At 38.4% G+C, this 13,680-nt stretch overlaps 1 protein-coding gene across 1 annotated transcript in view; it reads right to left on the bottom strand.

Moving 5' to 3' along the window:
• The window catches only part of CFAP99 (cilia and flagella associated protein 99), a 58,943-nt gene extending 48,362 nt beyond the window's left edge, over positions 1 to 10,581 (bottom strand). The window contains exon 1 of the mRNA XM_074821347.1: positions 10,454 to 10,581. Coding sequence (XP_074677448.1) covers positions 10,454 to 10,573 — 120 coding nt within the window. The 5' untranslated portion in view covers positions 10,574 to 10,581. The remainder of the gene's footprint in view (positions 1 to 10,453) is intronic.
• Positions 10,582 to 13,680: the final 3,099 nt, after the last annotated feature.

The following is a 13,680-nucleotide window of genomic DNA, read 5'->3' as shown; positions in this document are numbered from 1 at the left end:
AAAAAATAGCGCCTCCATATAATTGTCTCCATATCCATCTATACTTATATATGCATATACAGATACACATGTATGCAGGCAAAATTTTACCTACATACATCCTTGTAATTTCTTTACTGCCACTGGGATTAAACTAATACATCTGACTACTTCTCTAGCAGAACCGTAATAGACAATATTACTAATGATACACATACAGAAACAGAATCAAGCTCAGTTTGTTGGTTTTAGATCCTTAAGGCTAATAATAGTTTAAATGATAGAAAAGCTTTATTTCTATAACTGAAGTAATCAGATATGACTCTGAATATATTCTGTGACCCAGATATGTTGGGTAAGAAGAAACAAAGTGTAACCAAACTCATCATTACATGGAGACACGGAAGGTTCACAAGGTCTGCTGGGCAGCACTAGAGACTGAGTGTGAATAAGCAGGATATCACCTACATTCTTAATTAGGGCTCTAGAGAAAGAAGAACCAACAGTTTGTGGTCGAGATGGGAGAAAGATAAAGGGGAATGTATTTGGGAAAATGTGAGCCAACTGGAGTGAGGTGGCAAACAAGGAGCACAGAGAAAGGAGTGAAAAGGAAGGTAGGGGAAAACAGGAGATACAGAAGGGCTTAGATGGAGGATGGTCACAAATAGAAAGGCAGAGGAAAGAGACTGAACACATCTGAAAATACGCAATGGGAAGCATGGACGCCATCTTGCTAAGCACTGAGAATTCTTGTGAGGCACACAGTCCATTCCGACTATACCTTTTCTGGATGAAGATTTATGGAAATTCTTTCATAAAACTGACAAAGAGAATCCAGAAATTTATCCCCCCCCCCCCCCCCAAAATGCTCAAATCTGTATCTCATATTTGATATGAGGTATCTGAGAATTCACCACAAAAGGCAAAAGAAAACCTAAATACCTGAAGGGTAAAGTGAGAGAGGATGACGTTCCAGTAAAAGTAAGATTGTGACATTTTGAATCTAAAACAATCAGTCCCCTTGAACAAATGCTGCTGTTCATGAACAGATCAATCTGCAGACAACAGTAGCTCTGATAATAAACAGAAAGTCCATGGTAAAACCGGACAAGCCCATTGCAAACAAGTCCAACAAAGACTTACAACTATCCCTGCTAGAAAGCTAGAATATAAATTGTTTCCAAGATATTTGATTAGAATCTTTGAATTCACCTGCTGAGTAATTTGACGTATATATGTGAAGTGCTACAACAAACCAGTGCTTATCAAATGTACTTTGGAGAGATGATCAAAAGTAGACAAGCAGCTAACAAGATGACACTAGTGCCCAAATCCTATCTCCTAGGCAGTTCAGACTACAGCATAAAAATACAATTGCATATTTATATTTATTCTATTTCTTTTACTATTCTGAGTTAACAGGTCAGTCAGAAGTTAGTTATTAGGACAAACACAGAAATAAGTGCTTACTCTTGCTTACTCCCTGAGCAAGAAAGTTCATAACCACTACATGGCCTCGAACTAAGCAACAAGGTGACAGGAGGTGCACCCTGGTGCCCCAGAACATCAGTACTGACTGGTAATTCTGTGGACCACAGGCCAGAAAGTCTTGTCATGAAATCATCAATTGAATCTGCTTTCAACTACAAATGGTACTAAGTGTTCTGTTTCTACATATAAAAATTGAGAATAGTTAAGCAGCCTGCAGCTGTGTCATCCAGGGAAGTGATCTCATCAAAACTCATAATAAGCTAAACAAGACTGGGCAGGATCAGTACTTGGATAAGAAACTCAAAGGTGAGCTGTTGTTGGTTAAGCCCTGCTGATAATCTAGTGAATCAAAACCCAAGTCAATGCTTTAAAACAGTTAGGATACTCTCTGCATAGAAAGTGCCTTGTGTTCTCAACAAATTTAATCAAGCATATTTACAGTTTATCTGTATATCTGAAACCATAATTGCTTTGGGAAAGTAATATGTTGGGTAGGTGTCACTGCTAGCACTAATTGCTAAGTGTGGCTTTCTGTGTGGCTTTCTGTTGCAGTTTATGTCTGTGGCATATATTTCTGAAGTGGTCAAATGATCCTGAAACAGTACAATATGATGGCAGATTGTACATTTATAGCACCTTTTGTATGAGGTTCTCAAAACACTTCACTAACACTAATTGCGTTTAATGAGATTCCTTTTGGCTAATATTATTTTGCTAATGCAGGAACTACAGTATGGAGCAAAGAGATTTTCCCCAGGCGACACACTAAGTCACTGGTGGCAACAAGAAAAGAATTAATAAACACTAATTTGTGAGCCTTTGTTCTGTCCATCAAACTACCTTCTTATCAAGTATACTTTACCGCATGTATTTCTCTATAACAACTAGCAGTTAGCTATGTTTGCAAGTATGTTGTGAGAGTCCTTCAGCATGAGGAAGGCCAGATAATTTACAGGTGAAGGTAACACATGCAGCTAGCATCTTCTGTTGCATCAAATACTGAAATTTATCAGAAGACAAGATAGATCTTGAAAAATATGCCTGTTCTATGCTCAGGAAACAAGCTCTCTAATGTTACAGCTTATTATTTGTTGTTTTGTTGTGTAAAGCATAGTACATTTAAGGTAGATGAATACTGGATGGTCCTATATTTTTAATGTTTTGGAAGCCTGTATATTACTGTGTTGACCAATGGCTGCACTGGATATAAGTAAAATACAGTTATATGTGTTCACAATGCCATTTCTGTACAAATACCTGGCAGTGTTCTCTCTATGGCATTGAATTTCAGCTTTTTCTGATTCCCAAGTGTTTAAGTTGTAAAAGAATGATCCTGTCTGAAATTATCCTGACTGATCCTGTGAAAAAAATGTGAGTCTTGTCTGAATATATGCTGATTGGTGTTATCTCCCCCTTTTGAGAAATCCTTAATGCCCTTAGCCTGCTTCCATTGACTTATTTTCCTTGCTCCCTGACACTTAGCTGTAGCTGGGAACCAGTCAATTTTCTTCAAGGAGAGAAGAGACTGAGTAAGAAAGCTTAAGCATAGGACTTCGTACACAAACAACTTTCAACATGTGTTAGTACAAGAAACAGCATGAATTAAATGGAGAAGTATCTGCAAAAAGCAAGCTTTGCTACTGTGGGTGTATGGTAATAAGGACGGTTACAATGGGACCTGTTTAAGGGCCAGAGAGATCAGAGAAGTATGGGTAAGGAGAGAAGGAAAAGCTCTTGTTTCTGCAGAGAAGGAAGGAAAGGAACATCAACCGTGCTCTGAGACTTCTCATGATAAGGATTTAGTTTAAGGTGAAACAAACATTTTAGAAAGAAGATAATATTTGATAAAAAGATAAAATAGCTTTCACCTCCTGAGAGAACTGAGTAATAGTATGTGCTGAATTTGTCTATTTCTAGTGAGAATATGCACATTTTGCAGATGCAGTCTGATTAATTTATAGTGCTTCAGAAATCAGTGCTGGTCCTCTCCAAGGGTCTAATCAAAATGCCGTGGAAATGAAGGAAAATATTCCTATTGACTTCATTGGGTTTTGAATCAGTCACCAGAACCCAGTCCTCTTTCCCTCTGAAGTCAGTGAAAATGCTTCCAGTAATTTCAGTGGGGGAAAAAACCCTGCGATCTTAGGACATAAGTAGGAGAATGTACTGCTTCTGCTATTTACAGTCTATGCTGCAGTCACAAGCTAGTACTTTCATCTTCAGCTGATAATGCTGACCATCTTGAAGAGGTACAGTTAACGTTATTTTCCCTTGTATTTAATATTAAATCACATGAGTGGGACACTGCAGAAAACTCAGATTCCATCCTTTCCTTAGAAAGATCCTAATCTGCATTTATGTCAGTAACTAATAATACAAATTAGACTTGTATAATTTAGTAGGATTTTTTTCATCACATGTATCAAAATAATCTTGCATTACATTATTTTCATATTTAAAACTAGATCTATGACTTCTGACATTTGGAGATTTTACTCACAGTTGAGTGGGCATGTGTGAGACACACAGCTGAACCAACACAAATGAGAACTATGAAGAGTTATGCCAAATTACACCATGTTCTTGCAAAATGGAAAGCTCATAAACAGGTTCATCTTGCTATCAACATGAGAGGAATAAAGGAGCGAAACAGTGAATTTGGGGTGGCAGTTCTGACTTTACAGAAATAAGCTTTTTAGTAGATGGGATTTATAAAGGTCAATATGATGGGTCTGATGCTGCAACTCTAATTGAAACAAATAATTCCACTGAAAATAAAGGGAGTTATTTGCATGAAGGCACAAACATTGCATGGTAACTTCTGTGTTAAAATCTGTCTCTTGTTAGCGTGGCAAAAGCTTGATTCTAACAGTCACAAGGAAGAAAAAAATGCCTGGAATGCTTCAGTTAGGTACAAAACTTAGTCTTTTTTTCAAAATGAATGGATCCATTACTATAAATGGGCTGATGAAACTATATCCTTATGTACAATATACACTGGATGAAGAATCACTCTGGATATGGATAATTTTTGATAGATTTAATTGAAGAATACTTAATAAAATGAAGGGGGTTTAGTACACAAGAACAAAGATAATAGCTGGATGGCATCTGTTTGATGAAAGGAGTATTAAAAAGCATTTAGGAAGATAAACAGGGAGAAGTAGTCTGGGTATTCAAATGAAGAACAACAGAAATAGAGACGTAAATTTGAATGTGAATACTAAGAATTTAAAGAACCAAGATGGACTCAAAGAATTATTTTAAGTTAATGTGTTATTCAGGACAATTCAAACTGAATTCTGATTTAATAGCAACAAGGTCCCAACATCGAAGTAAAAGCATTTACTTGCACTTATTATTTGGTTTTCGGAGGTTTCAGGGACACAGTATGATTCTTCATGATTGAAGGTGAAGGCTTGTTGCAACTAGGAATCACCCACCGTATTACTAATGAACCTATGTTCTTATTGAAAATATTTGCAGTGAAAAACAAGTCCAATATTATGTTATAAACATCGTAACTTACAATACAATAAATATGAAGATTGTAAATAACTGAATTACAAATCAAAGTGTAGTTTTCTTCCTGGAAGAAAATCAAGTCTGATCATTCACTGAGAACAACAAATAGAAATTATTTTTATGATGTAAAAATCACGTGTCACAGAAATAAATTGTATGGAGTTGAACACAGAATCACCTCTAGACTAATTTTGATCATAACATTCTAATCAGAGGAAACCATGTTATTTATCTCCTACTATTCAAGAATTAAAAATCCTTACCATATTTCATTTGTATTTCTTAAAAAACAGGAGGCTAAACAGTGAGTTTCCCTAACTCCAATATAGAAGTGTGAACTAGGAGTTGGAAGAGAGGAACTGAGACTGGAATGTGTCTTTCTCTCTTGCTTCTGAGTGGTCTTGCAGTCTCTCTTAACACCTTGGTTTTAAACACTATCAACTACCTGGCAGTCCAGCAATTTATTTATACATTTCCATTACACCAAAAGAAGATTCTATCTTTATATATACAGTGGTTCAGACAGACCTGAACTACTGTCAAAGTAACAGTTTACTTCTGCTCTTTAAAATTCGCTTTCTATTCCTTTAGTGCTAATTTCCTGATTCCCTATTTGTATATTGAAATACTGAGTGATGGCAAAGTGCAATAAGTGAAAAAGAAAAATGTATTCCAACAGTGACTGCATATGTTATCTGCTTTATCTACCTCAATTACAAAAACACAGGGAAAGACAGGTGCTTTTCCAAAGCAGTACACAGGAATTAGATGTGCGGCTGCCATTACTGTAAATGGACTATGTAAAGCTAAATCCCACATACAGCTAGAAAAAATAACTCTTGATAGCAGTATCTAATGCCATCATTTCTCTGTAAATAAAGATGGCCAACTACTTATATACACCAATGTATGTACAGAGTAATGCTTCTGACTTTGGGCAGTTGCTCTGGAAGCAGACTGTACACCCAGATGTTTTCCAAACAGATTTCTGTCTCAAGGCTTGAAACAAGATTTCCTACAATGAGAGAATATGTTCAGATGGGAACACGGATATTTAAATAAAATTATAAAGATGCATTAAGAAATAAACCTAATAATAATCAAGAGGTTGCTTCTGCTTCTGTTGAAGTTAATGGATACTCTCCCATGCTATTCAAGAGGAACAAGATGAGAGCAGCTCACATAGTCTGATGCAAAGAACTGATATTTGATAGAAAGTTGCCAAATTTTCAGTTTTTTAACTAGCTATTTTGAAATAGTAAGTAGTGAGAAATCAAATAAAAGGAAACAGCTAGGGATGTATTTTCAAAGTGGCACATGGGGCCCAAGCAGTACCTTACAAATTTGTCCTTTTGGTTTTCTTTTGAAAATCCATGCACATTTTGCCAACTGAAAAATATCCATTTGCATGTGTTTTGTACACTTCCCTGAAAATTCTGTATGCCCTTGCCATGCCCAGCCCAGGGCAAGCAGAGCTTTCACTACAGTACAGGATGAGACTGGGACAAGCCATGCTGGGTCAGTCTGGGAGCTCAAACTGATAGAAGAGTCTGTCTTGCCTATCTTCTCTGTGACATCTGCCTCCTGTGGGCTTCAGTTTGAAGAGAGAGATATATTTCTGATTTGATTTAGGTACAGTAGAGACCTGAACTGAATGTGCAAGAGCCTTGAGGTGAGCAGAACAAAACCAAAGACGTGAGCAGGACTTGCTGGACAGTGACAATAGCATTGGAATCAGCTTGAAGAGATGGAACTGGGACGGGTTAAATGAGGAGACCTGGGAAAGTAAGTGAGGGTAAGAGAAAGGACAGGGGTAGAAAGATGATGGAGCTTAGAACAGGACCCACTTTATCCTTCTCTTCCATCTGTCCAATATTTGGCTAGCAGAGTATTCCAAACCTCTACAGTACAGCCACTTCCCAAGCATTGTGAACTGCCAAAACATAAAAATTTCTACAGAGTCTTTATGAAAGAGCAAAATATACTATTAATGTTTCACACAATGATGTATTTTGGCTTTTGTTTTAATTATGTATCTAAGCTTACATGTAAGTAAAATTAGATCATCTAGAAATTAAGAAAATCTTTCTGAAGAGTCACTATGCAAACCCCTGGACTGTGTCACCTTCACAGCAGCACAGTAAAACCAACAGAAATGTTGTGTTGGATTTTGAGCCGAATATTCAACAAAGACTGATTCTATACTTAGTAAAAGATCTAATATGGAATCTACCAGTTACTTCTTGCTATCATTTGCAAAGCAAGTCTATTTTCACCCTATGGCTTCAACCCTTTGGATTTTATGCCTCTTTCTCTTTTATATATATACATATTGTGAAGTCCTTCATTTTAACATGTATTTGCTTGCCCACTTTCACTTCTTTTTCTGTGCCTCACTTCACCAGCAGTTTTCACTGCTTTAATTTTCAAGGATTTGCACAAGAGTGGTCTTATGCCCCTGGTAGACAGTTGACAGGGATATCTGGATTGAGACAGATTGTGCCTTCCAGACTCACTCCCTTAGGACTAAATCCAACTTCCTTGCATAACATATTCACATTTATCATGTAAGAACCCTAAACCACAGTCTAAGATGCTGGCCTCTCTCTGTGACATTTCTGTGTTGTTGTTGTCAGCTTAATTTCAACAATGCTAAAACAAAACTTCAGTGCTCTCATGCTACTTCTTTCCTCAATTATTGGTACTATTGCCACTCTCCCTGTCAGTCAAGCCCATAACCTCAGAGGTCTTCTTTCATGTAGACTACTCTTCAGGATATCATAACTAGTTTATGTGCATGTCTTCTTCATTCTTTTTGAACAGTAGGTTTCAAGTAGTGTTTTCCTATTGCTTCATAGCTAAAAAGCTAAGGTAGTGTCTCCAAATTTTCCATTTTACTGTAATAAACATCTCTTTCCTGGGTTTAACTAATCCAGTCTTTCTGGAACGTTATTGTTAGGATTGTTCTCCTAGTCCATTGTTTTGACCCACTTATTCCACTTGGCATCTCACAGTTGATTCTAGCACATAAAACGAAAGCTGCCTGTCTGCTATCAAGATGCTTCGCAGCTCGGTTCCATTCTACCTATTATCTCTTATTCTTTACTGATGTCATCCCCCATTTCTGATCAGCCAAGGATGCCCATCTCCTCATTTAATTTATTAGATTTCTGAACAAGTCATTTTACTTACTTCCGATCAGCTCCTACAAACATTTATATTGCTCTTTGAAACCTACTTCATTCTGACAGAGGTTTTGCTCTGCAAAAGTCCTTTGCTATCCAGTCCTTGCAGTTCAGGTGAGAATGTGTGGCTGTCAGAGGTACTTATCTCCAGGATCTGGTACTTGATAATACTGGCATCTGCAGTGGCTCCCGTAGCCTGGCAGAGACACATTGGGGTGCTGAAGTCCCTTGAACATATTCTGGAATGACCTGTGCATGCTGCCTTTTTATTTTGAGAGAAATAACCTAGCCCAGAATTGTTCGTTTCACCAGGAACAACCACAAACTGCTGGACAATAGGCTAAAAAGTGTATTTTATGTAGGTCACCAACAGGTTATCAAAGAACTAAACAAGACACAGCAGATATCATATTAGAAGGACATACAGACTACAAAACATTCAAATACAATAAAGAAGATAGTAACCTGTAGAAAAGTTGAGTCTGATATACTGCATACATAAGTAAGCAAATAAATATAAAGAAAGCTGTGTCTTGCACTTATTTATATTTGTGCTCTTGGAATCTGACCCTCCTGATTTTTGTCTGGTCAGTAGTACACAACACTAGTTTTGTTATTTGTCATGCTCCTAGCATGAGACATAAAGGCTTGAATCTAGTCCATGATTTAAAGTCATGGCATTAATCAGGATACAAACTGGAGGAAGTTTCTGCATGGGTCAGTTAATACCAGCTAATGGGTAAGTGGCCAAGCCTGGAAATCATGTGTACAAAAATGCTACCATATTTTTAGGATCATATGCCTACTATGAAACAGAAAAGAAAGAAGTGAATTTTCCCTGGTGAATTATAATCACCCATTTGGTACTGAAACAAAGCTAATTTTATATAAACACAGATCTTACTTTTTACTTCCTTGGATAAATTTGCAGCAAAGTATTATGTAGTAAGTGAGCTGAAACTATCCCAGAGAAACATTTCTGCTTCACCTTCGGCATCAGCTATCCTCCCTGTTCTCCCCCTTTTGAAAGAGTTTTTTATTAAGCTTAAGATTCATGTTTCTCTAATGGAGTTACTGCTTCTTTTGTCTTTGTATCACCTTTCCTGGGCTGAGAGAAACAATGATCTGAATGTTAATTTTTACAAGCATTTATTTTGGCAGCAGTGGTAGCTGAATTTACCTGCTCTCTGCCCAGTGAAAAATTATTATTTTGAAATTGGATCAGTTCCCTGATGTAATTCAGCATATGAATGCATAAAGAATTATGCCGCTACTACAGGGCAGGAAGGCAGTGTCAGAAACTAGGGACCTGAGTGGAAACTGTTTAAGAAAGCAAGCACCCAAGAAATGTGTATGGATCCACTGCCTCAGCCTCTGATTTTCAAATCACACATCCATAGTTTTATATTCTTGCAGTCATTTACGTTTATGCAAAATTAATGTGAAAGACTATCTAACTGGATAGCAGCATTTTAGACCTTATTGTCAGAATTGGAAATGAGCACCAGAGCTACATGGGAGCGTGGAATCAGAGCTCTGGCAATGTAGTTTGATAATACATGGCACGCACAGACAATAGCAGTCTAAACAATATTACGGTCTTCCCTTAGTGATTTTCTAAAGCTGATTCAATCCAGTAGCTGCATCAGCACAAGTCAGGGTGGCACTGAGGACAAAGTGATGGGAAGAGGTGACAGACTACGGTCAGGAAAGGATGGGAACCACTTCAGCCAGTATAGCTACGTATGGGCAAATCTTGGTCTGGTTACTCGCAGTATTAGATTAAAATCAAGCAGTTGATTTACTGTCACTTGCCTTCCATCCCACTGTTCTGATGGTCATTTATGTCCTCAAAGCAAGAATACCTGATCCTGTGAGTCAGCTTCTAAACTGCATTTATACATTCAAATGGGTGCTGCTGACAGAAACTTCTGTTTGGAAGGAGGAAAGGAGATAGGAAACTACGAAACAGCTTAGTAAGAAGTAGAAGAGAAGCTTTCCCTACCACTGACATCCATTTTAGAAAGTTATTGCTTTCCTGGTTTTTGTTGCTACTCAAGCAGTTTTTCAATCCCTCTGATCTTTACTTCCTTGTTTTCTGGTGATAACCATAAGAAATTTGGACTTTACTCATGAATGAAAAGCATCACTGTAAGAAAAATCTATGAAAGTTACAACATTGTAACAACCTGTTAGAAAACAGGTATCTTTATACTTAAAATCACATAGTAAAACAAAGTAAGCTATGTAAGATGAACTGAAACTTAATATACCTGCAACATCTTAGCTGATTCACTCAAGAAATCCTCCACGCTCTGATTTTCAGGGTTAAATTTGTTAAGCTGTTGGACTATTATTGCAATATGTTTTCCATGGCTGACCATCTTCACCATGGAGAATCCTATAAATATAGCAAATAATTAATTTTTCATGCCTCCTTCAGTTGTAGCATAATGTATGTTGATAGGCTCATAGAGAAGATATACTGCAGTAATGTAGAAGAGAACATTTAGGTCAAGCTTTCAAAATCACAGTTACTCAGAAAAGCTATCAGGAGAAATGAAAATACAGTACAAACATCAATAAAATAGAAGACATAATTACATATTTCTTATTCTGCAAATGTCTCAAAAGATCCTTAGGACAATACCTAAAATGCTTTCTGTGTCAGGTTATTTGATGAAAAATCATTAAAGATAATACTAGAGAAAAGCATGAATTTTTGCACATGTTCTACACAGGTCCTATTTAATACATTGCTCTTCCCAGTGAGACGCAATTGAAAGCGAAATTTGAGTCTTAAATCTTATCACATGTTGCTATTAACAGCCTATTTTTCCAAAAGAACGAAAGAATAGGAACAGAGAGGAATGATAAGGAAGCAGTGAGACAGTGTTGGTCAGCAAGCTGGGCAGCGACCACAACACATCCATAGTCTAGGCCACTGTCAAGGTTTTTGAAGGCACAGCAGTTGGTCACTTTTTATGCTTGATACTTTGTTTGTGAAATGACTGGATTACATCTATCTCAAATGATGTCTTACTCGTATACATGAGAGTTTGCAGAACTGGCTACCTCACTTTTAATGTTAACATGACAAGAACTATAATGCATTTGTTTATACATGTGCACATGTTGTGTATGAAAGACCAATGACAGCAATGATCAGGGCTGAAAGTCTTTAATCTGTTTTAACAATGCAAAAAAATGAGCACAGAAGTAATTTTCCATAGTGAAAATAAAAACAAATTTTTGAAAATCATTCTTGTATTTTATATATCATATTTTGATGTTAGAAAAGACTGCCTGATCAAGATGATTCATTCCCACCATGGTAAAGATAATTAATTTCTTGTTTTAAAAGGATATCATAACGTTTCCAAATACAGTGTTTTTGTACTCTGCCTTTCAGCACTGTCATACTCAATAATAATTGCCTAAACAGCACTTTTAATTACTAATCTCAGACTGCTGAAAAAAAGAGTTTGTCTGTGATTATGTTCAATATAGGCATTTAGTTACCTGGTATGATCAAGGCAAAATGTCCAATTAAAAAAAAAAAAGTCCAGCAAAACAGGGCTTGATCATGACAAGGGATGGCAAATAAAAAAAAGAGGTGCTGTTGTGTCTCTGTCACAGGGGGAATCACCATTTCTCCACTCCTCTGAGAATCATGATCTGTTTCTCTGTACCTGCCAAGGTTCTTACACTCACAAGGGATTTTGGATAAGAGAGAAATAACCCTGTACTCATTCAGGCTGAATCATAATTCAGGCTCCAACAGGTCTACCAGTGACAAATATTTTTTCTTCTGGCATAGTAGAAACAAGTTTGAGCTCTCATGCTCTGTACATGCTGATATTCACCCCTCCCCTCCAAATAACAATCACTAACACCAAAAACTGGAATATGCAAACTAAGACATAAAGTAATGCCTTGAGAGCTCTGGACATATAGGGGTTCTTAATAGAAAGAACTTCACTTGTGATTGTATTTAAACAAATTGCTAGTATTAACAACAATGCTTTGAAACACACAGGAATAAAATGTTTTGCATTATGACATGCACCCTTATTTCCACACAGCTATTTAAAAGAATACCCTGATTGCTATGTATAAAAATGATATAAATTTATACTATGTACAAAATGGTAGAAATTTTCTTCTATTATCAGATACAGAATTTCAGTTCAAAGAACCTGATTTAGCCTTCTTTTACAATGGAGCTTGGAGATATTTTGAAAGCAATTACATCGGATAAGACTGGCCACAATAGCAGGGATGGTTTCAATAACCTGAAAGATTCCTTTAGGTTTTACGTTTGCTCCTATGTTTCTAGACTAGAAAGACTGCAATTGCATTTTTTCTGATGAAAGCTTCTTAAAAAGAGGGCTGAACTAAGCCTCGCTGCAAAATTCCATCAGATCAAGTAGGTACTGCTCAAAATGGAATAGGTGTTTCTCTCAGCCGTGCGCTAGAAGCAGACCCACTGAATTCAGAGGACAGTTGTCCCAGTGGTTACATCCTGCCATTCTTATTTACTCCGGACTTTTCTGCATCAGTGACTGTCACCTGAGCGTAGCAGGGAGCAGTTCTGGGCACAGAGCCTCTTTTCAGCAGATTCCTCCCCTAAGGCAGCAAAGCACCAGATGGAAAATGTTCACCCCGAGCACCTATAGCCTGGATCTTATGTTTATTTTTAATTTGCATATATTTCTATGTTTTGTGTACCTACAACTATTTTACTTGACTCGACACAGTATTTTTTTATCTAGTATCTTGTGGAACTTTCCAATTCAATATTTGTACCATATTTACGAGATAGGTAAGCCAGAGGACACCGAGGCTGGCTGCTCGCCCGAAATCACAACAGTTAATGAAAACTCTGGGAGCAGAGCCCAACGATTCTGTCTACAGTATAACACAGGCCCCCTTGATCTCTTCTATTGTATTTATAAACACATAATAAACGAGTGGAGCAGTTATAAGCCTGCCCGGGGCACCTAACACTTCCAGGCGTCAAGCATTTTACCCATTTTTGTTTTCGGCGGTGTCATATACGGCTACAACCACCCTGCTGCACAGACAACCCGGGCCCCAGGACGGGCGGCGCCGCCTGAGGTAAATGCGCGAGCGCGCAGCGGGCCCCTGCCCCCGGGGCGGCCCCTCAGCCCGGCGCCGCCCGGGCCCGTACCTGACCGTCCCCTCTCTCAGCGCGGTGGCGGCGGCGGCGCGGACCCTCCAGCCACACAGACCCCGCGCTGCGACCGCCGGCGGCGCGGCCCGGCGCCGTTGCTAAGGGGCGCAGGGGCTGCTGGGAGCTGTAGTTCTCCCCCGCGCCCGACTTCGTGTTGCGGAACGGCCCGATCGGCGGCGAAGAACTACCCGGCCGGGAAAAAACATGGCGGCGATTGTTTGGCGCCGTTGCCAAGAAACCCGTTCCGCCCCTCCTCGAGCGTTGTGCTGACGGGCGGCTGGCGCTCAGCCCGCCGGCTGCCCC

Source organism: Strix aluco, chromosome 4 (genome assembly GCF_031877795.1).
Source record: "Strix aluco isolate bStrAlu1 chromosome 4, bStrAlu1.hap1, whole genome shotgun sequence".
NCBI classification, from domain to species: domain Eukaryota; kingdom Metazoa; phylum Chordata; class Aves; order Strigiformes; family Strigidae; genus Strix; species Strix aluco.
This window is presented reverse-complemented; position numbering and strand designations above follow the sequence as displayed.